General features: G+C 44.2%; 1 protein-coding gene across 2 annotated transcripts in view; it reads right to left on the bottom strand.

Annotated features, from left to right (window-relative positions):
• Positions 1–21,285, bottom strand: part of ypel1 (yippee-like 1) — a 33,896-nt gene extending 12,611 nt beyond the window's left edge. The window contains exons 1-2 of one of the 2 annotated variants that reach the window (XM_046351531.1): positions 20,412–21,285; positions 3,033–3,345 (exon numbers count right to left, since the gene is read on the bottom strand). In XM_046351531.1, the coding sequence (XP_046207487.1) occupies positions 3,033–3,149 (117 nt within the window). In that variant the 5' untranslated portion in view covers positions 3,150–3,345; positions 20,412–21,285. Of the gene's footprint in view, positions 1–3,032; positions 3,346–18,443; positions 18,638–20,411 lie in introns of those variants that run through there. The other variant, XM_046351530.1, reaches the window with a different exon arrangement.
• Positions 21,286–23,248: the final 1,963 nt, after the last annotated feature.

Consider the following 23,248-nt stretch of genomic DNA (forward strand, 5'->3'; position numbering starts at 1 on the left):
TTTATTGATTATTCCACATATGTTTATTATCTATTCCACTTGCTTTGGCAATGTTAACATATGTTTCCCTTGCCAATAAAAACCTTTGAATTGAAATTGAATTGAGAACACATGGTCCCTGACTCCAAAACTCTCAAAGACCAACATAGACCCAGACACCAGCTTAGAGCTTCTGAGACTTACTCTACCACATTCACTCAAGGGTGCTTAGAATATCTACTGGAAACGAAGCCTGGGGAAGAGCCGAAGCATCATCAAGGACCCCACACACCCCAGCCACGAGCCGGTCACTCCCTTACCGTCAGGCAGATGGTATTGGAGGTCTGATACCAATAGGTTCAGAGAGTTTCCATCTACAATCCTGTCAGACTGCTGAACACTTGAAATGGACTGACCACCTGTTCTGATTCTAACAGGACTGACTACCTGCTCTGATTCTAACAGGACTGACTACCTGCTCTGATTCTAACCCTAACAGGACTGACCACCTGCTCTGATTCTAACAGGACTGACCACCTGTTCTGATTCTAACAGGACTGACCACCTGCTCGGATTCTAACCTTAACAGGACTGACCACCTGTTCTGATTCTAACAGGACTGACCACCTGCTCTGATTCTAACCCTAACAGGACTGACCACCTGCTCTGATTCTAACAGGACTGACTACCTGCTCTGATTCTAACCTTAACAGGACTGACCACCTGTTCTGATTCTAACAGGACTGACCACCTGCTCTGATTCTAACCCTAACAGGACTGACCACCTGCTCTGATTCTAACCCTAACAGGACTGACCACCTGCTCTGATTCTAACCCTAACAGGACTGACCACCTGCTCTGATTCTAACAGGACTGACCACCTGCTCTGATTCTAACAGGACTGACCACCTGCTCTGATTATAACAGGACTGACCACCTGCTCTGATTCTAACAGGACTGACCACCTGCTCTGATTCTAACAGGACTGACCACCTGCTCTGATTCTAACAGGACTGACCACCTGCTCTGATTCTAACAGGACTGACCACCTGCTCTGATTCTAACAGGACTGACCACCTGCTCTGATTCTAACAGGACTGACCACCTGCTCTGATTCTAACTGGACTAGTACAAAGATCTCAAGATAAGGAGGAAGGTGAGGGATCAGCCCAGAACTACACGGCAGGACCTGGTCAATGACCTGAAGAGAGCTGGGACCACCGTCTCAAAGAAAACCATTAGTAACACACTACGCCGTCATGGGTTAAAGTCCTGCAGCGCACGCAAGGTCCCCCTGCTCAAGCCAGCGCATGTCCAGGCCCATCTGAAGTTTTCCAATGACCATCTGGATGATCCAGAGGAGGAATGGGAGAAGGACATGTGGTCTGATGAGACAAAAATAGAGCTTTTTGGTCTAAACTCCAATCGCCATGTTTGGAGGAAGAAGAAGGATGAGTACAACCCCAAGAACACCATCCCAACCGTGAAGCATGGAGGTGGAAACATCATTCTTTGGTGATGCTTTTCTGCAAAGGGGACAGGACGACTGCACCATATTGAGGGGAGGATGGATGGGGCCATGTATTGCGAGATCTTGGCCAACAACCTCCTTCCCTCAGTAAGAGCATTGAAGATGGGTCTTGGCTGGGTCTTCCAGCATGACAACGACCCGAAACACACAGCCAGGGCAACTAAGGAGTGGCTCCGTAAGAAGCATCTCAAGTTCCCTGGAGTGGCCTAGCCAGTAGCCAGACCTGAACCCAATAGAAAATCTTTGGAGGGAGCTGAAAGTCCTGAAACCTGAAGGATCTGGAGAAGGTCTGTATGGAGGAGGGGGCCAAAATTGCTGCTGCAGTGTGTGCAAACCTGGTCAAGAACTACAGGAAACGTATGATCTCTGTAATTGCAAACAAAGGTTTCTGTACCAAATATTAAGTTATGCTTTTCTGATGTACCAAATACTTATGTCATGCAATAAAATGTAAATTAATTACTTAAACATCATACAATGTGATTTTCTGGATTTTTGTTTTAGATTCCGTCTCTCATAATTGAAGTGTACCTATGATGAAAATTACAGACCTCTACGTGCTTTGTAAGTAGGAAAACCTGTAAAATCGGCAGTGTATCAAATACTTGTTCTCCCCACTGTATATATATATATACACATATACACACACACACCCACAAACATACTAAACAAACAGGGGTTGTGCAGGTAGGTAGTCTGCAGGTAGGTAGTCTGCAGGTATAGTTCATTCGGAAAGTATTCAGACACCTTGACTTTTTCCACATTTTCTAACGTTACAACGTTACAGCCTTATTCTAAAATGTATTAAATACATGTTTTTCCTCATCAATCTACACACAATACCCCATAATAGTGGTCTGTGGGGTAGGTAGTCTGAGGGGTAGGTGGTCTGCGGGGTAGGTAGTCTGAGGGGTAGGTAGTCTGAGGGGTAGGTAGTCTGAGGGGTAGGTGGTCTGAGGGGTAGGTAGTCTGAGGGGTAGGTGGTCTGCGGGGTAGGTAGTCTGAGGGGTAGGTAGTCTGAGGGGTAGGTGGTCTGAGGGGTAGGTAGTCTGAGGGGTAGGTGGTCTGAGGGTTAGGTGGTCTGAGGGGTAGGTAGTCTGAGGGGTAGGTGGTCTGAGGGGTAGGTAGTCTGCATCTTGGTAGCCTGCAGGTACAGTAGGTAGTCTGCAGAGCTCATCCATAAAGGAGGCTAATAGATGTTGACAACCTGGGTGGAGTTCAGAGGCTGATTACCTTTGGCTCGCTGGGTAATCAGCTTAGGTGTCTGGAGTGGTAACTAGCTAGCAGAGCTCTGAATTTGCTCCCTGGTAAACAACTTGATTGATTCTGATCTAGTCAACAAAATGAAGTTGATATTTTTTTGTAGCGTGTGTGAAAATGCACTGGATTCCTTTGCATTGTGTGTGTGTGTGTGTGTGTGTGTGTGTGTGTGTGTGTGTGTGTGTGTGTGTGTGTGTGTGTGTGTGTGTGTGTGTGTGTGTGTGTGTGTGTGTGTGTGTGTGTGCGCTCAAAGCCCCCCTACCTTAGAGATGAGTTCGTCGTGGTTAGCCAGGTGTGCCCGACAGTGTATACAGCTGTAGGTGCGATGACACGAGGGCAGGTAGGCCTGAAACGTCTTCGACTTGGTCATCTTCACCATGTCACATGGGCGGGGCTCTGGGCTGTGATTGGCTGATGTGCCGGGGGCTGCGGCGTCCGGGCTAGCGGCGGACGAGCAGCAGCTCTGCTGAACTTGCTGACAGAAGAAGCACTGGAAGATGCAAGCAAAAGCCGTCGTTGTTGAGGAGTGGGTGTGTGGCGGCAGGCTCCACACAGCAACCACGAGGAAACTACACCTGGAGAGGAAGACAGGAAGAATATTAAGACAGAGAGTTAGGAGAGGGGAGAAGAGGGGAGAGGGAAGGAGGAGAGAGGGGGAGAGGAGAGATGAGAATAGGAAAGGAGAGAGGAGAATAGGATAGGGGAGAGGGAGAGAGGAGAATAGGATAGGGGAGAGGGAGAGAGGATAATAGGAGAGAGGAGAAGAGGAGAGGGGAGGGAGAGAGGAGAATAGGAGAGGAGAGGGAGAGAGGAGAACAGGAGAGGAGAGGGAGAGAGGAGAATAGGAGAGGAGAATAGGAGAGGAGAGGAGAGGGAGAGAGGAGAATAGGAGAGGGAGAGAAGGGAATAGGAGAGGGAGAGAGGAGAAGAGAGGGAGAGAGGAGAATAGGAGAGGAGAATATTAGAGGAGAATAGGAGAGGGAGAGAGGAGAATAGGAGAGAGGAGAATATGAGAGGGAGAGAGGAGGGAGAGAGGAGAATAGGAGAGGAGAATAGGAGAGGGAGAGAGGAGAATAGGAGAGAGGAGAATAGGAGAGGAGAATATGAGAGGAGAATATGAGAGGGAGAGAGGAGAATAGGAGAGGAGAATATGAGAGGAGAATATGAGAGGGAGAGGGGAGGGAGAGAGGAGAATAGGAGAGGGTAGGGAGAGAGGAGAATAGGAGAGGAGAGGGAGAGAGGAGAACAGGAGAGGGAGAGAGGAGAATAGGAGCGAGGAGAATAGGAGAGGGTAGGGAGAGAGGAGAATAGGAGAGGAGAGGGAGAGAGGAGAACAGGAGAGGAGAGGGAGAGAGGAGAATAGGAGAGGGGAGGGAGAGAAGAGAATAGGAGAGGAGAGGGAGAGGAGAATAGGAGAGGAGAGGGAGAGAGGAGAATAGGAGAGGAGAGGGAGAGGAGAATAGGAGCGGGGAGGGAGAGAGGAGAATAGGAGAGGGAGAGAAGAATAGGAGAGAGGAGAATAGGAGAGGGGAGGGAGAGAGGAGAATAGGAGAGGGGAGGGAGAGAGGAGCATAGGAGAGGAGAATAGGAGAGGGAGAGACGAGAATAGGAGAGAGTAGAATAGGAGAGGGGAGGGAGAGAGGAGCATAGGAGAGGAGAATATGAGAGAGGAGAATAGGAGAGGGAGAGAGGAGAATAGAGAGAGGAGAATAGGAGAGAGGAGAATAGGAGAGAGGAGAATATGTTGAAGCAATTTCTCAAGACTTCAGTCAGGAAGTTAATGTTGGGTCGCAAATGGGTCTTCCAAATGGACAATGACCCCCAAGCCTACTTCCAAAGTTGTGGCAAAATGGCTTAAGGACAACAAAGTCAAGGTATTGGAGTGGCCATCACAAAGCCCTGACATCAACCCCACAGAAATTTGTGGGCAGAACTGAAAAAGCGTGTGCGAGCAAGGAGGCCTGACTCCGTTACACCAGCTCTGTCAGGAGGAATGGGCCAAAATTCACCCAACTTATTGTCGGAATCTTGTGGAAGGCAACCCAAAACATTTGATCCAAGTTAAACAATTTAAAGGCAATGCTACCAAATACTAATTGAGTATATGTAAACTTCTGACCCACTGGGAATGTGATGAAATAAATAAAAGCTGAAATAAATCATTCTCTCTACTATTATTCTGACATTTCACATTCTTAAAATAAAGTGGTGATACTAACTGACCTAAAACAGGGAATTTTTACTAGGCTTAAATGTCAGGAATTGTGAAAAACTGAGTTTAAATGTATTTGGCTAAGGTGTATGTAAACCTCCAACTTCAACTGATCAGTCACTGTGGGGACGACGTCCTCAATGCACTCATTGATTGAGCCAGTGACTCCTCAATGCCATAGGAAGAATCCCGGAACATGTTCCAGTCTGTGACAGCAAAACAGTCCTGTAGTTTAGCATCTGCTTCATCTGACCACTTTTTAACATTTATCTAGTCACTGATGCTTCCTGCTTTAATTTTAGCTTGTAAGCAGGAATCAGGAGGATAGAGTTATGATCAGATTTACCAAATGGAGGGCGAGGGAGAGGTGTTTATAATTTTACCAAATGGAGGGCGAGGGAGAGGTGTTTATAATTTACCAAATGGAGGGTGAGGGAGAGGTGTTTATAATTTACCAAATGGAGGGCGAGGGAGAGGTGTTTATAATTTTACCAAATGGAGGGCGAGGGAGAGGTGTTTATAATTTACCAAATGGAGGGCGAAGGAGAGGTGTTTATAATTTTACCAAATGGAGGGCGAGGGAGAGGTGTTTATAATTTACCAAATGGAGGGCGAAGGAGAGGTGTTTATAATTTACCAAATGGAGGGCGAGGGAGAGGTGTTTATAATTTACCAAATGGAGGGCGAAGGAGAGGTGTTTATAATTTACCAAATGGAGGGCGAAGGAGAGGTGTTTATAATTTACCAAATGGAGGGCGAAGGAGAGGTGTTTATAATTTACCAAATGGAGGGCGAAGGAGAGGTGTTTATAATTTACCAAATGGAGGGCGAAGGAGAGGTGTTTATAATTTACCAAATGGAGGGCGAGGGAGAGGTGTTTATAATTTTACCAAATGGAGGGCGAAGGAGAGGTGTTTATAATTTTACCAAATGGAGGGCGAAGGAGAGGTGTTTATAATTTTACCAAATGGAGGGCGAAGGAGAGGTGTTTATAATTTTACCAAATGGAGGGCGAAGGAGAGGTGTTTATAATTTTACCAAATGGAGGGCGAGGGAGAGGTGTTTATAATTTTACCAAATGGAGGGCGAGGGAGAGGTGTTTATAATTTACCAAATGGAGGGCGAGGGAGAGGTGTTTATAATTTACCAAATGGAGGGCGAGGGAGAGGTGTTTATAATTTTACCAAATGGAGGGCGAGGGAGAGGTGTTTATAATTTTACCAAATGGAGGGCGAGGGAGAGGTGTTTATAATTTACCAAATGGAGGGCGAGGGAGAGGTGTTTATAATTTACCAAATGGAGGGCGAGGGAGAGGTGTTTATAATTTTACCAAATGGAGGGCGAGGGAGAGGTGTTTATAATTTTACCAAATGGAGGGCGAGGGAGAGGTGTTTATAATTTTACCAAATGGAGGGCGAGGGAGAGGTGTTTATAATTTTACCAAATGGAGGGCGAGGGAGAGGTGTTTATAATTTTACCAAATGGAGGGCGAGGGAGAGGTGTTTATAATTTACCAAATGGAGGGCGAGGGAGAGGTGTTTATAATTTTACCAAATGGAGGGCGAGGGAGAGGTGTTTATAATTTTACCAAATGGAGGGCGAGGGAGAGGTGTTTATAATTTTACCAAATGGAGGGCGAGGGAGAGGTGTTTATAATTTTACCAAATGGAGGGCGAGGGAGAGGTGTTTATAATTTTACCAAATGGAGGGCGAGGGAGAGGTGTTTATAATTTACCAAATGGAGGGCGAGGGAGAGGAGTTTATAATTTACCAAATGGAGGGTGAGGGAGAGGTGTTTATAATTTTACCAAATGGAGGGCGAGGGAGAGGTGTTTATAATTTTACCAAATGGAGGGCGAGGGAGAGCTTTGTACGTATCTCTGTGTGTGGAGTAAAGGTGGTCTCGAAATGTTTTCCCTCTGGTTACACATTTAACATGTTGATAGAAATGAGGTAAAACTGATTTAAGTTTCCCTGCATTAAAGTTCCCAGCCACTAGGAGGCGCCGCCTCTGGATGAGCGTTTTCCTGTTTACTTTTGGCCTTAATCAGCTCATTGAGTGCGGTTTTAGTGCCAGCATCGGTCTCTGGTGGTATGTAGACAGCTACAAAGAATACAGATGAAAACTCACTGGGTAGACAGTGTGGTCTACAGCTTATCATGAGATACTCTACCTCAGGCGAGCAAAACCTCGAGACTTCCTTAGATATCGTGCACCAGCTGTTGTTTACATAAATGCACAGGTCCCCGCCCCGTGTCTTACCAGAGGCTGCTGTTCTGTCCTGCCGATAGAGTATATAACATAGACCTCCGCCCCGTGTCTTACCAGAGGCTGCTGTTCTGTCCTGCCGATAGAGTGTATAACATAGGCCTCCGCCCCGTGTCTTACCAGCTGTTCTGTCCTGCCGATAGAGTGTATAACATAGACCTCCGCCCCGTGTCTTACCAGAGGCTGCTGTTCTGTCCTGCCGATAGAGTATATAACATAGACCTCCGCCCCGTGTCTTACCAGCTGTTCTGTCCTGCCGATAGAGTGTATAACCCGTCAGCTGTATGTTCTTAATGTCGTCGTTCAGCCACGATTCGGTGAAACATAAGATATTACAGTTTTTAATGTCCTGTTGGTAGGATATGTGTGCTTTTAGTTTGTCTCATTTATTTTCCAGCTATTTAACGTTAGCTAGAAGTACGGAAGGCAAGGGCAGATTAGCCACTCTTCGCCTGATCCTCACAAGGCACCCTGATCTCTTTCCGCGGAATCTCTGTTTCCTTCTCCAGCGAATAACAGGGATGTGGTCGGGTGTCTGTAGTAGTATATCCCTCCCGTCCAACTCCATTGAAGAACTCTTTGTCCAGTTTGAGGTGAGCAATCGCAGTTCTGATGTCCAGAAGCTTTTTTCAGTCATAAGAGATGGTAGCAGCAACATTATGTACAAGACAAGTTACGAACAACGCAATATATCGTGCAGCCCTAGTATAAACACCATACACACACACACACACACACACACATATGACACACAGACACACCTGGGGCCTAAAATTTAAAACAAACAGTACAAATGAAAAGTTTGGACACACCTACTCATTCAAGGGTTTTTTCTTTATTTTTACTATTTTCTACATTGTAGAATAATCGTAAAGACATCCAAACTATGAAACAACACATATGGAATCATGTAGTAACCAAAAAAGTGTTAAACAAATCAACATATATTTTACATTTGAGATTCTTCAAAGAAGCCACCCTTTGCAAACTCTTGGCATTCTCTCAACCAGCTTCACCTGGAATTATTTTCCAACAGCCTTGAAGGAGTTCCTACATAATGCTAAGCACTTCTTTTCTGCTTTTCCTCTGCGGTCCAACTTATCTCCAAACTTTTGACTGGTAGTGTATGTCACGCAGCGAGAGTTGAGTGGAGGCTGATTGGGTTCAGTCAGTCCTCCGGATGAATCCTCCCCAGATAGCTAGTTTATGCGTGTGACTAAAAAAATTCAGCAAGAATTTCAAACTTGTCTCATGAAATTGAGACCTGATATAAACTACACTATCTAGTTACTTCCCTCTCCTTACTGGCCTGATATAAACTACACTATCTAGTTACTTCCCTCTCCTTACTGGCCTGATATAAACTACACTATCTAGTTACTTCCCTCTCCTTACTGGCCTGATATAAACTACACTATCTAGTTACTTCCCTCTCCTTACTGGCCTGATATAAACTACACTATCTAGTTACTTCCCTCTCCTTACTGGCCTGATATAAACTACACTATCTAGTTACTTCCCTCTCCTTACTGGCCTGATATAAACTACACTATCTAGTTACTTCCCTCTCCTTACTGGCCTGATATAAACTACACTATCTAGTTACTTCCCTCTCCTTACTGGCCTGATATAAACTACACTATCTAGTTACTTCCCTCTCCTTACTGGCCTGATATAAACTACACTATCTAGTTACTTCCCTCTCCTTACTGGCCTGATATAAACTACACTATCTAGTTACTTCCCTCTCCTTACTGGCCTGATATAAACTACACTATCTAGTTACTTCCCTCTCCTTACTGGCCTGATATAAACTACACTATCTAGTTACTTCCCTCTCCTTACTGGCCTGATATAAACTACACTATCTAGTTACTATAAACCCTCTAGTTACTTCCCTCTCTCTTACTGGCCTGATATAAACTACACTATCTAGTTACTTCCCTCTCCTTACTGGCCTGATATAAACTACACTATCTAGTTACTTCCCTCTCCTTACTGGCCTGATATAAACTACACTATCTAGTTACTTCCCTCCAAGTTACTGAAGGACAGCATCGGAAATCGGGACTCGGGTGCGAAGGAAACCCTGTGTTGTTGTTGTGTTGCCGGGTGGCAGCGCCAACTCTCCTCATTGAGTAAGTAGTGTTACTGCATCACGGTGACATCCAGATGGTTACTACCAATATTACAAAGTTTCTCTCATGTCGGCTGCTTTCCTACTGGAATATAATATATATCAGTGGAATGGAACAAATTTGCTATGTTAGCTACTGCCAGCGACATGATACAGCCTCCCGGTAGGAAGCACCTCTAAACAGGACCATTGTAGCCTCCCGGTGGGAAGCACCTCTAAACAGGACCGTTGTAGCCTCCCGGTAGGAAGCACCTCTAAACAGGACCGTTGTAGCCTCCCGGTAGGAAGCACCTCTAAACAGGACCGTTGTAGCCTCCCGGTAGGAAGCACCTCTAAACAGGACTGTTGTAGCCTCCCGGTAGGAAGCACCTCTAAACAGGACCGTTGTAGCCTCCCGGTAGGAAGCACCTCTAAACAGGACCGTTGTAGCCTCCCGGTAGGAAGCACCTCTAAACAGGACCGTTGTAGCCTCTCGGTAGGAAGCACCTCTAAACAGGACCGTTGTAGCCTCCCGGTAGGAAGCACCTCTAAACAGGACCGTTGCACTGGTCCTCCACACCAGCTTGTCGTTACGTGAGCTGGCATGTCAAGGTGACAACCAGATTCTAGATGGTGACCAAATAATAAAAGTTATTTCTCCTAACTTGATTTGACTAGTTTTAAATAGCACCATGCTCATGTTGTTGCATAAACTATCTGAGAAGGACTCATCGGGAGTACTGACTGAACCCAGGCTATTCATTTCCCCTCCAGCTGTGCGACACACGTCATCAGTTTGGGCACCATGCGTGTCCATTTAGCAGCCTCTCGCGTCCACAACCCTCCCCACTGTGTTAATTGAACAATCAGCTTGTAAACACCTTTAAAAATACAAGCACATTACCAGAGCACTGCCAAAATGACGTTTTATGTGTGTGTATGTAAGAGAGAAAGTCATCTCATGTCCGAAAACCATGACACACATGTACGAGGAATTTCACCCTGGGGGGGACCCTGCTACTGTTTTAATGGGGGAATTTCACCCTAGGGGGGAGAACCCTGCTACTGTTTTAATGGGGGAATTTCACCCTGGGGGGGGGGAGAACCCTGCTACTGTTTTAATGGGGGAATTTCACCCTGGGGGGGACCCTGCTACTGTTTTAATGGGGGAATTTCACCCTGGGGGGGGAGAACCCTGCTACTGTTTTAATGGGGGAATTTCACCCTGGGGGACCCTGCTACTGTTTTAATGGGGGAATTTCACCCTGGGGGCCCTGCTACTGTTTAATGGGGAATTTCACCCTGGGGGACCCTGCTACTGTTTAATGGGGGAATTTCACCCTGGGGGACCCTGCTACTGTTTTAATGGGGGAATTTCACCCTGGGGGACCCTGCTACAGTTTTAAATGGGGTAATTTCACTACTGTTTGGGGGACCCTGGGGGACCCTACTGTTTAAATGGGGGAATTTCACCCTGGGGGCCCTGCTACTGTTTTAATGGAGGGAATTTCACCCTGGGGGGTGAAAGATGTGTTTTAATGAGGGAATTTCACCCTGGGGGGCCCTGCTACTGTTTAATGGGGGAATTTCACCCTGGGGGGACCCTGCTACTGTTTTAATGGGGGAATTTCACCCTGGGGGGCCCTGCTACTGTTTAATGGGGGAATTTCACCCTGGGGGACCCTGCTACTGTTTTAATGGGGGAATTTCACCCTGGGGGGCCCTGCTACTGTTTAATGGGGGAATTTCACCCTGGGGGGACCCTGCTACTGTTTTAATGGGGGAATTTCACCCTGGGGGGCCCTGCTACTGTTTAATGGGGGAATTTCACCCTGGGGGACCCTGCTACTGTTTTAATGGAGGGAATTTCACCCTGGGGGGCCCTGCTACTGTTTAAATGGGGTAATTTCACCCTGGGGGACCCTGCTACTGTTTAAATGGGGGAATTTCAACCTGGGGGGCCCTGCTACTGTTTTAATGGAGGGAATTTCACCCTGGGGGGTGAAAGATGTGTTTTAATGAGGGAATTTCACCCTGGGGGGCCCTGCTACTGTTTAATGGGGGAATTTCACCCTGGGGGGACCCTGCTACTGTTTTAATGGGGTAATTTCACCCTGGGGGACCCTGCTACTGTTTAAATGGGGGAATTTCACCCTGGGGGGACCCTGCTACTGTTTTAATGGGGGAATTTCACCCTGGGGGTGAAAGATGTGTTTAATGGGGAATTTCACCCTGGGGGGAACCCTGCTTCTGTTTTAATGGGGGAATTTCACCCTGGGGGACCCTGCTACTGTTTTAATGGGGGAATTTCACCCTGGGGAGACCCTGCTACTGTTTTAATGGGGGAATTTCACCCTGGGGGCCCTGCTACTGTTTAAATGGGGTAATTTCACCCTGGGGGACCCTGCTACTGTTTAAATGGGGGAATTTCACCCTGGGGGCCCTGCTACTGTTTTAATGGGGGAATTTCACCCTGGGGGAAAGCTACTGTTTTAATGAGGGAATTTCACCCTGGGGGCCCTGCTACTGTTTTAATGGGGGAATTTCACCCTGGGGGTGAAAGACTGTTTTAATGAGGGAATTTCACCCTGGGGGCCCTGAAAGATGTGTTTAATGAGGGAATTTCACCCTGGGGGGACCCTGCTACTGTTTTAATGGGGGAATTTCACCCTGGGGGGCCCTGCTACTGTTTAATGGGGGAATTTCACCCTGGGGGACCCTGCTACTGTTTTAATGGGGGAATTTCACCCTGGGGGGCCCTGCTACTGTTTAAATGGGGTAATTTCACCCTGGGGGACCCTGCTACTGTTTAAATGGGGGAATTTCACCCTGGGGGGCCCTGCTACTGTTTTAATGGAGGGAATTTCACCCTGGGGGGTGAAAGATGTGTTTTAATGAGGGAATTTCACCCTGGGGGGCCCTGCTACTGTTTTAATGGAGGGAATTTCACCCTGGGGGGTGAAAGATGTGTTTTAATGAGGGAATTTCACCCTGGGGGGCCCTGCTACTGTTTTAATGGAGGGAATTTCACCCTGGGGGGTGAAAGATGTGTTTTAATGAGGGAATTTCACCCTGGGGGGTGAAAGATGTGTTTTAATGATAGATAAAGATGTGTTTTAATGATATTATTATGTTTTAATGATAGATAAAGATGTGTTTTAATGATAGATAAAGATGTCAGTCTTTTTGTAATGCCATTCTTTATAAACAAAGACCTGTGACGCGTCGAGCCTCTGTAACAGGGTTGTTTATGTTTCCACTTGACACTGCAGAAATCTGCATTCAATTTTTATGCATTCCTATTGGTTGGTTAAATGTACATATCAATAAGGTGCTATACCATTGGTCATGCTTACAGATAGGGGAAGATTGTGAATGTTAATTCTTCCCAGTCTACTAACATTGACATGCAAGCGCTAGGTTACGTTCTGAAATATTGTATTATATTGTCATATTTACAACGTGTAAGAGTCCACTATGTACATGTCCTGATGTACAGTGCCTTGCGAAAGTATTCGGCCCCCTTGAACTTTGCGACCTTTTGCCACATTTCAGGCTTCAAACATAAAGATATAAAACTGTATTTTTTTGTGAAGAATCAACAACAAGTGGGACACAATCATGAAGTGGAACGACATTTATTGGATATTTCAAACTTTTTTAACAAATCAAAAACTGAAAAATTGGGCGTGCAAAATTATTCAGCCCCCTTAAGTTAATACTTTGTAGCGCCACCTTTTGCTGCGATTACAGCTGTAAGTCGCTTGGGGTATGTCTCTATCAGTTTTTCACATCGAGAGACTGAATTTTTTTCCCATTCCTCCTTGCAAAACAGCTCGAGCTCAGTGAGGTTGGATGGAGAGCATTTGTGAACAGCAGTTTTCAGTTCTTTCCACAGATTCTCGATTGGATTCAGGTCTGGACTTTGACTTGGCCATTCTAACACCTGGATATGTTTATTTTTGAACCATTCCATTGTAGATTTTGCTTTATGTTTTGGATCATTGTTTTGTTGGAAGACAAATCTCCGTCCCAGTCTCAGGTCTTTTGCAGACTCCATCAGGTTTTCTTCCAGAATGGTCCTGTATTTGGCTCCATCCATCTTCCCATCAATTTTAACCAACTTCCCTGTCCCTGCTGAAGAAAAGCAGGCCCAAACCATGATCCTGCCACCACCATGTTTGACAGTGGGGATGGTGTGTTCAGGGTGATGAGCTGTGTTGCTTTTACGCCAAACATAACGTTTTGCATTGTTGCCAAAAAGTTCAATTTTGGTTTCATCTGACCAGAGCACCTTCTTCCACATGTTTGGTGTGTCTCCCAGGTGGCTTGTGGCAAACTTTAAACAACACTTTTTATGGATATCTTTAAGAAATGGCTTTCTTCTTGCCACTCTTCCATAAAGGCCAGATTTGTGCAATATACGACTGATTGTTGTCCTATGGACAGAGTCTCCCACCTCAGCTGTAGATCTCTGCAGTTCATCCAGAGTGACCATGGGCCTCTTGGCTGCATCTCTGATCAGTCTTCTCCTTGTATGAGCTGAAAGTTTAGAGGGACGGCCAGGTCTTGGTAGATTTTCAGTGGTCTGATACTCCTTCCATTTCAATATTATCGCTTGCACAGTGCTCCTTGGGATGTTTAAAGCTTGGGAAATCTTTTTCTATCCAAATACGGCTTTAAACTTCTTCACAACAGTATCTCGGACCTGCCTGGTGTGTTCCCTGTTCTTCATGATGCTCTCTGCGCTTTTAACGGACCTCTGAGACTATCACAGTGCAGGTGCATTTATACGGAGACTTGATTACACACAGGTGGATTGTATTTATCATCATTAGTCATTTAGGTCAACATTGGATCATTCAGAGATCCTCACTGAACTTCTGGAGAGAGTTTGCTGCACTGAAAGTAAAGGGGCTGAATAATTTTGCACGCCCAATTTTTCAGTTTTTGATTTGTTAAAAAAGTTTGTAATATCCAATAAATGTCATTCCACTTCATGATTGTGTCCCACTTGTTTTTGATTCTTCACAAAAAAATACAGTTTTATATCTTTATGTTTGAAGCCTGAAATGTGGCAAAAGGTCGCAAAGTTCAAGGGGGCCGAATACTTTCGCAAGGCACTGTATATATACTGTATGTTACATGTTAGATATGGGAGGTATCGTGGGATGTGCTTTTGTATGTTATTGGTGTAAGATCACATTAGCTAGCAGACGAATCAGGAATCTCCTGCTATCAACATACTGTCGTCCTGCACATCTAATGTGTTTCCTGTCGCCCTGCACATCTAATGTGTTTCCTGTCGTCCGGGACTTAGGTACTTACATATATTGTCTTTTATACTATATCTGTCATTGTTTTACACAAATACCCAGTCTGATATTGACATGCTATCAGCCTATCATCCGACCAAACACCAATCAACTGGGACCGCTGGCTGGACTGTCCCTTCTCTAAAAACACAACTGAAGAGATTTACTAAGTACGATCACATGTTACACTGACGAGTCACTGGTGGTGAGACCAGTCTTCTTGTCTTGGCTGGACAGTGTTTTTTTGGAATGAGATGTTAACCCCTCCCCCCACCACCACAAGTTGTGCTTGGTGCACATCCATCATCAATCATCGCCTGAACCATGAAATACAGCCCCAGACCATTATTCCTCCTCCACCAAACTTTACAGTTGGCACTATGAATTGGGGCAGGTAGCGTTCTCCTGACAAACCCTGATAAGTCCATCGGACTGCCAGAGGGTGAAGAGTGATTCATCACTCCAGAGAACGTGTTTCCACTACTCCAGAGTCAAATGGCAGCGAGCTTTACACCACTCCAGCCGACGCTTGGCATTGCGCATGGAGATCTTAGGATTGGAAACTGGCCATGGAAACCCATTTCATGAAGCTCCAGACAAATAGCTTGTGCTGACGTTGCTTCCAGAGGCAGTTTGGAACTCGGCAGTGAGTGTTGAGACTGAGGACAAATTATTTTTTCGCGCTACGAGCTTCAGCAATTCAGCAGTCCAGTTCTGTGAGCTAGTGTGGTCTACCACTTCGCGGCTGAGCCGTTGTTGATCCTAGACGTTTCCACTTCACAATAACATCACTTACAGTTGACCGGGGCAGCTCTAGCAGGACAGACATTTGGCAAACTGACTTGTTTGAAAGGTGGCATCCTATGACGGTGCCACGTTGAAAGTCACTGAGCTCTTCAGTAAAGGCCCATTCTACTGACACTGTTTGTCTATGGAGATTGCATGGCGGTGTGCTCCATATTATACACCTGTCAGCAACAGGTGTGGCTGAAATAGCCCGAATTCACCAATTTGAAGGGGTGTATGAGAAACGGAGCACGGAGGGCACTTATCGAATGCGTACTCCGTATGTACATTTGTACATGAAGCATGCATCGATTCAAGCTTCAATGGAAAGTATGAACAAAAAATGACGCAAAATGTCTTCCAATCAAAATGGCTGCCATTATTTGAGATGAAGTGAGAGAAAATACACTCTGACTTTGGAATGAAATGTTGCCTATTCAACATTTTATCTTGATAATGTTCATGTTCATTTTGGCATGTTATGTAATGTAGATTGTAAACCCATATTAAGTCAATAGGGCTAACTGGCTAACTACTAGTACTGTTAACTAGCCAGATAGCGACAAAGAATTGTTAGCTAACTAAACACACAAGAATTGACATCTCTCTTGCATAATATTTTGTTTTAGGTCATTTATGCCTGTTGAACGATCTGGTTAGCTACGTTATTATGATTCACATATAGCTAGCTGATAGTTATGAAGTAAAACTGTTGCTTAGTGTATATCTTGCTTAGTCTCTATTGCCATTGTCCTGGCTGGAAGACGGTTCAGTTAATGGGTAAATCCATAGTAAGTCAATAGGGCTAACTGGCTATGTTGCTAGCTAGCCACGAAGAATTGGTAGCTACCTTGCATAACATTAGTTCTAGGTAATTTTTGCCTGTTTAACTAGCTGGCTAGCTAGATTATTACGATATCCAGATGATAATTATGAAGTAAAATGTTTGCTTTGTGTATATCTTAGAGGAAGGTTCAGTGAATGGGGAGGTGAAGCGAGAGGTCATCTCAACACCACACTAGGAGCCACAGAACAATGTGACATATTTCACCAGAGGTATAGTTGTGAAGCATCCGCTTGGCGTTTCACTACGAAGCCCAGTGGTTGGCAGTGGGAGAAGATGGAACAAGAACGACATTCTGCAACATTTCTCGTTGATGAAACATTTGATCTCAAAACAGTTTGCTGTTCCCAAAACTACAATCTCTTACGAACAGAGTGGACTACGTTCTGTAGACTTGACCCTTTTCCAAAGTTGAAAAAAAATGTTGTTTTAGAAGTGCAAAGGTGAATTGAATTATTGCACACGTGCACTTCACAGAGTAGGCGTTCCCTAATGGATATATGCAAATAAATGCTAGAAAGCACCAATAGGATCTCGCTAGCTCGTGCTTGGCTCTACCCACTATGACTCATTTGCTCATTTGAAAGGACGGGCTGTGGTCTATCTTGGTTCAGTTGAAAAAGCTTTGATAATACAGTGCGAGTGCTTCTCAAATGTATTGTTTTATGCATGCTTCACACTCTCGTCCTCACAAGAACGTACTCAAGAGTACGTGGTCGGAGAATCATCGGCGCATGAGAGTGTGGAGTACGGAAGTATGCACATTGAGAAGCACCCATAGTGTATGTGGCTGATTAGCCAGCCTGGTCTCATAAACTAGACGTAACATATAAAACGTAAAGCCAGGACACTGATATTAGTATATGTTATGTTTAGTATGGTTACATACCATTATCAGATTACTTAAGATTACTTATGCCTAGCAAACCAACGGTTGTGTGTTCGAAACTCATCACGGACAACTTTAGCATTTTAGATAATTAGCAACTTCTTACTACTTTTTTTTTAGCTACATAGCATGTTAGCTAACCCTAACATAACGCTTTAACATTGACCGCAAGCCTAGCTCATGCTTGCCATCTAGCTAAAAATGACCACTAGACACCTAGCTAACGTTAGCCACAACAAATAGGAATTCCTAACATATGTTTAGCAAATGTGTAACATATTGTACGAATTGAAATTAGTAACATGCCATAGTAATTCTAATTCGTTTTTGAAAATGGATGATGGACATCCACAATTAATATCATACTATTTTGCCTGCCCTGGATCTACGTTTAATATGTAACGTCTACCCCTGAGTGCAGGTTGGTCTGGCTGGTGAGATTAATGTATTTGGATTCCTTGTCTGGCTCCATGATGCCTCGCTCCCTCAGAAAGACCACGGGAGCTTCGAGCCTGGCGGTCTCACAGCTAGCCAACCAAACCAGCATGGATATCTATCACGTGTCCAGGCATCCAAATACCCACAAATAGGAAAAGCTATATTATACACTATGAAAAATAAATCCACAACAATTTAACTTTGACGTCAGCTAAACGAACTTGCACTACTGTCATTGAGTTTACATATAGAGATATGTGATTGACGAGTTATGACACGAAACCTCGAAGCAGCAGTGTGGAAATCTAACAAAAGAAAAAGAAGCGCACAGCAGAACAGAGCCGAGCGCAGGAGCTGTTGTTTATAACAAAGGAAGGCAGCGTGCTTCATGACCACTGAGGTATGGTCTAGGTAACCAATACAGGAAGAAGAATGGTGAACAACACCAAACAAAGGACAGCTATGGTTTCTCTCCCAAATCAACAAAACAAACAAACCAATGAGCAAAACATTGGATGCAGCAACAGGAGACACGTTCTGCGATCCCCAAAGACAGCAATAATACCAAAAAGGCATTCTCATTTCAACGTCTCGTTTGTTTTTATGTTATTCATGTGTTAATACAACCAAATGCATGAAGTATGTACTTGTCTTAATGGTCAACGACAATGTTTTGTTCTGACTGTCAAATCTAAAACAATAATAACTACTAGCGTAACAAATAAAAACAACTCCACGCGTCAAAATCAACTTTAACAATGTAACCCATCATCAATACTGTCTGTAACAATGTATCACACTCACCGCCTGAAACGAGTCTGCTCAGAGCGAATCTTGACATATATTGACTTGTGTGCTTGATGGTAATGTTTTTCATATCATGAAACGGTTGTCCTCTTTCTAGTGTGCTTGTGTAATGGTGTGATGTTGTCAGGTATCCAGCAGCAGCGATCACTAAAGCTTTCCTTTTCCTCCGTCCGTCTCTGTTGTTGTCTTTGTGTTCGTGGTAGCCTCGTCTAACGTCACTGCTGGGACAGACCCAGATTATGACAGACAGCTACAGCGACCAATAAGGTGAGGCTGCGGCTGAGGTGGAGAAACACCCGGATGTGTAAATAAATACAGGGAGATATTATCGTACTGATCACGACATGATAAACACAAGGTTACATGCCTTATTACACGTGCAGGTGAGGCTGTTTATAGAATATAATATGTTGCCTAAAAAAGAACATAGGTTTATATTCTGCAGGTCCCTTAGACCAACTGGTTAGGGAAAATACAATTTCATTCCTTCCTATAAAATATTAATATGGGCTTATTTGTTCTGTCTTCTATGTGAACAAACACAGGCACAAGGTTGATATTTCATGATAGCATTTCTGACCAAATCCATTTCTAAATGAGATCTTCAGCTAATAGTATGAGGGGAAGGGTCAATGCATCCAGATTACTGCTGACCTGTTGCACCCAATGCAACCACTTTGATTATTATTTGACCCTGCTTGTCATCTATAAACACCTTGAAGAACGATCTGGCCTTAATGACAATGTACTCTTATAATGTCCACCCGGCACAGCCAGAAGAGGACTGGCTACCACTCAGAGCCTGGTTCCTCTATAGTTTCTTCCTAGGTTCCTGCCTTTCTGGGGAGTGTTTCCTAGCCACAATGCTTCTAGTTCTGCATTGCTTGCTGTTTTTGGGGTTTTAGGCTGGGTTTATGTATAAGCACTTTGTGACTTCTGCTGATGTAAAAAGGGCTTTATAAATACATCTGATTTTGATTGAGAAATACATTTTTAAAATCCACTGACAGCACAGCCTACAAGTGGCAGTAAATTATTTAATCGATAGCTTTCAGATTCCAATCTTTAAAACAAATCCTGTCCGCAGCTCTCACTTGCTATGCGTCACCTTGGAACATCTGTCATCCTGGGACATATCTTATACTGGAAATGATAACTGAGCCAGTATGGGATGTCTAAAACCAGCCCTTCTCTATGCGCACAAATCTCATTATCTCACATTACATTGCCCGGATTAAAATAAAATAAAAACATTTAGATATTAGGCTGCGACCCAATTCCCTCTAGACGTGTCTGCCTAGACATTGTTCATGACGCTCTCTCGTCACTGCATCCGATAGAACAGACCACGAACTATTCATGACTGTTAAATGCAATATTAGTCTACAGACGGGAAAGCATCTATAGGCAGTGCGTCATCGAATTAACGGTATAACTTGCAATAATAGCAACAAACAAAAAAAAGTCCGGTGTTGTTATGACGATGGCAACAGCCGGGAAAACATCAATGAACCTATAGGAGGGAAGGAGCGTCGAGCTCGCCTGATGATGTCATGTGTTTTGTATCCTGCGTCGGGTTTTAGTAATGCTCTGTGCTACATCGCATGTCATTAGCCCACTGCAAGTTGGGACGGTGAGCCGATATTGACCGTGATAATCATTTGACTGGATCCTGACATTGGATCATATAGACGACTGATTTTTATTGTCATTTTATCGTTATCCTCCAGCTGAGCAACATCAATGGGATATCAGTCAATGTGACCTTTGAAAGCGAGTGGGAATACGAAATACATTCAATGTGGTTATTATAGCCTACTTATAACTAGGTTATAACCAATTATAACCAAAGGGCTCGTTATAGCCTATGGACATGTCCAAATGTAAACTCTCCAGAACTAAAAAAAACAAATATCCGTAATCATTGTATTGATTGAAGCAGAACCATTATACACAGATACTTACACACAACAATGTTTTATTCCCCTTTGAACGTAGGAGGCGGAGGTAATAATTACTCCGCTGAAGCTGGATGTCACATTCACAACACAGATCTTGGTCTGTGCCCGGGCTGCCACGGCCCCAAGACGGAGACGTCACCTCACTGTGTTTCACTCATGTTTCCATTCGGCCCAGCGGTGCAGGTAACTAACTCAATACCCGACTGTGCAGGTAACTAACTCAATACCCGACTGTGCAGGTAACTCAATAATAAAGGAGATACTGTTGGCCTACTCTGATCTGGCTAAAAGACTACGGTTGAACAGCAGCATGCGGGTCCGGGTTCCACGCAAACAAACTCCGTCCTATCTGTACATCATTTTAGGCTTCAACACGGTCGGCTCGCGTCTTTCTCCAGTCTGTGCAAATCATTGCAGATTCCGACTGAGCCTCAAGTGATTCATTCCATGCACAAATAACACAGCGGACTGGGGCAGTTAAAGGAGAGATGAAGAGTAGCCTTGTCTAGGCTGGTTCCTGCTATCCAGTAGGTTGCCTACACTGTCGGAACAACACGTTTAAAGTCCCAAATGAAAAACTGTGCAGCTTAATTAGCGGGCTTGGTTTTCTGGATGATGTTAATTGCCATGTAGCGAGGTCACCGCCGGCATCCGCTGGGCAGGAGGCTATCCCGTCCCTACTGCAGCTTGTCCAATATATGGAATGGAATTCAAATCCGTGTCGAGTTGTTTTGTTTTGTTCTCGGCGAGGTTTAGCACTAGAGATGAAATAATGACTCAACGCACGATTCTTCAGTATATTCTAGGATCAATTCTTGCAATTGGATGAGTTGTGTTTTTTTGTGTGACGATAGTTGTTTTCCCAAATGAATCATTACATTCGAATTTGCTACAAAGAGTCTGAATAAAATCATATTGCCCTCCTCTCCAATGACTCAGGACCAATTAAAATCGGAACAACCTTCCAACAACCAATTGCTTTACGGGGGGGTGCGGTCTCAGATGTGATCGAGGGCCAATAGCTAGAGGTCTGCAGGCTTTTCGTGATGCGCGCCCCCGAGGAAGACACGTGCCAAAAATATCAACAATGTCCATTTTATTTATTGATCTGACGTAGTTAAACATGACGTAATCTTTTTGTCGTATATATGTTGACACTGGTCTCAGCTGTTGATCCAAGTACTCTTCAGATTCATATTGAAAGTAGGCCCATGGACAGGATAGGCTTACAACATTCACTTAATGTAGCTTAATGATACAATTTATATAATATGCAACGACTTATTCCCTAAATATTGTTAGTTAATAGACTATAATAAACAACAGTTTCTGTTATGCATGTAGCCTATGAAATGGTAGGCTGTCAAGTTATTAAGGAACTAGAATAATTAGTTACACTACAGCGCCCCCTTCAGGACATGACACATATTACACCCTGTTTATTTATTGTTATAAGACTTGATTATATATTTTATAAACATAAACAAAACATAGAAACGACAACATCATACAAACAACTACCCGTGGCCAGACCCACTAGCAGAACCACCACGTTGTTTCCTTATAATAGCCAATATCTCTACCTGTACATGACCATCTGATCATTTATCACTCCAGTGTTAATCTGCAATATTGTATTATTCGCCTACCTCCTCATGCCTTTTGCACACATTGTATATAGACTGCCCATTTTTTTCTACTGTGTTATTGACTTGTTAATTGTTTATTCCATGTGTAACTCTGTGTTGTCTGTTCACACTGCTATGCTTTATCTTGGCCAGGTCGCAGTTGCAAATGAGAACTTGTTCTCAACTAGCCTACCTGGTTAAATAAAGGTGAAATAAAATAAAGAAAAAATATAACACACACATCCTCTATAATGTCCTATTAGATTCATCTGTTCTTATTAAGCATTTATTTCTAGAATTACAATCTTGCACTTATTTTGTCCATGTTGTGATTGTGTAAAGAGGGACCCAATTACGCTCCTTCCCAACTGGCACATGATTAAACTGTAAACCGGTGTTCAAAACATTAAGAACACCTTCGTAATATTTAGTTCAGAATAGTCTCAATTTGTCGGAAAATGGACTCTACAAGGTGTTGAAAGCGTTCCACAGGGATGCTGGCCCATGTTGTCTCTACAAGGTGTTGAAAGCGTTCCACAGGGATGCTGGTCCATGTTGTCTCTACAAGGTGTTGAAAGCGTTCCACAGGGATGCTGGCCCATGTTGACTCTACAAGGTGTCCAAAGCGTTCCACAGGGATGCTGGCCCATGTTGTCTCTACAAGGTGTTGAAAGCGTTCCACAGGGATGCTGGTCCATGTTGACTCTACAAGGTGTCTAAAGCGTTCCACAGGGATGCAAACACGTCACTTCATTGGATCCCTGTTATTGTACACATGGCTACATTGGATCCCTGTTATTGAACACATGGCTACCTTGGATCCCTGTTATTGTACACATGGCTCCATGTTATTGTACACATGGCTACATTGGATCCCTGTTATTGTACACATGGCTCCATGTTATTGTACACATGGCTACATTGGATCCCTGTTATTGTACACATGGCTCCATGTTATTGTACACATGGCTACATTGGATCTCTGTTATTGTACACATGGCTACATTGGATCCCTGTTATTGTACACATGGCTCCATGTTATTGTACACATGGCTACATGTTATTGTACACATGGCTATATTGGATCCCTGTTATTGTACACATGGCTACATTGGATCCCTGTTATTGTACACATGGCTATATTGGATCCCTGTTATTGACACATGGCTACATGTTATTGTACACATGGCTACATTGGATCCCTGTTATTGTA

This window comes from Oncorhynchus gorbuscha, linkage group LG05, assembly GCF_021184085.1.
Source record: "Oncorhynchus gorbuscha isolate QuinsamMale2020 ecotype Even-year linkage group LG05, OgorEven_v1.0, whole genome shotgun sequence".
Taxonomy (NCBI): Eukaryota; Metazoa; Chordata; class Actinopteri; order Salmoniformes; family Salmonidae; genus Oncorhynchus; species Oncorhynchus gorbuscha.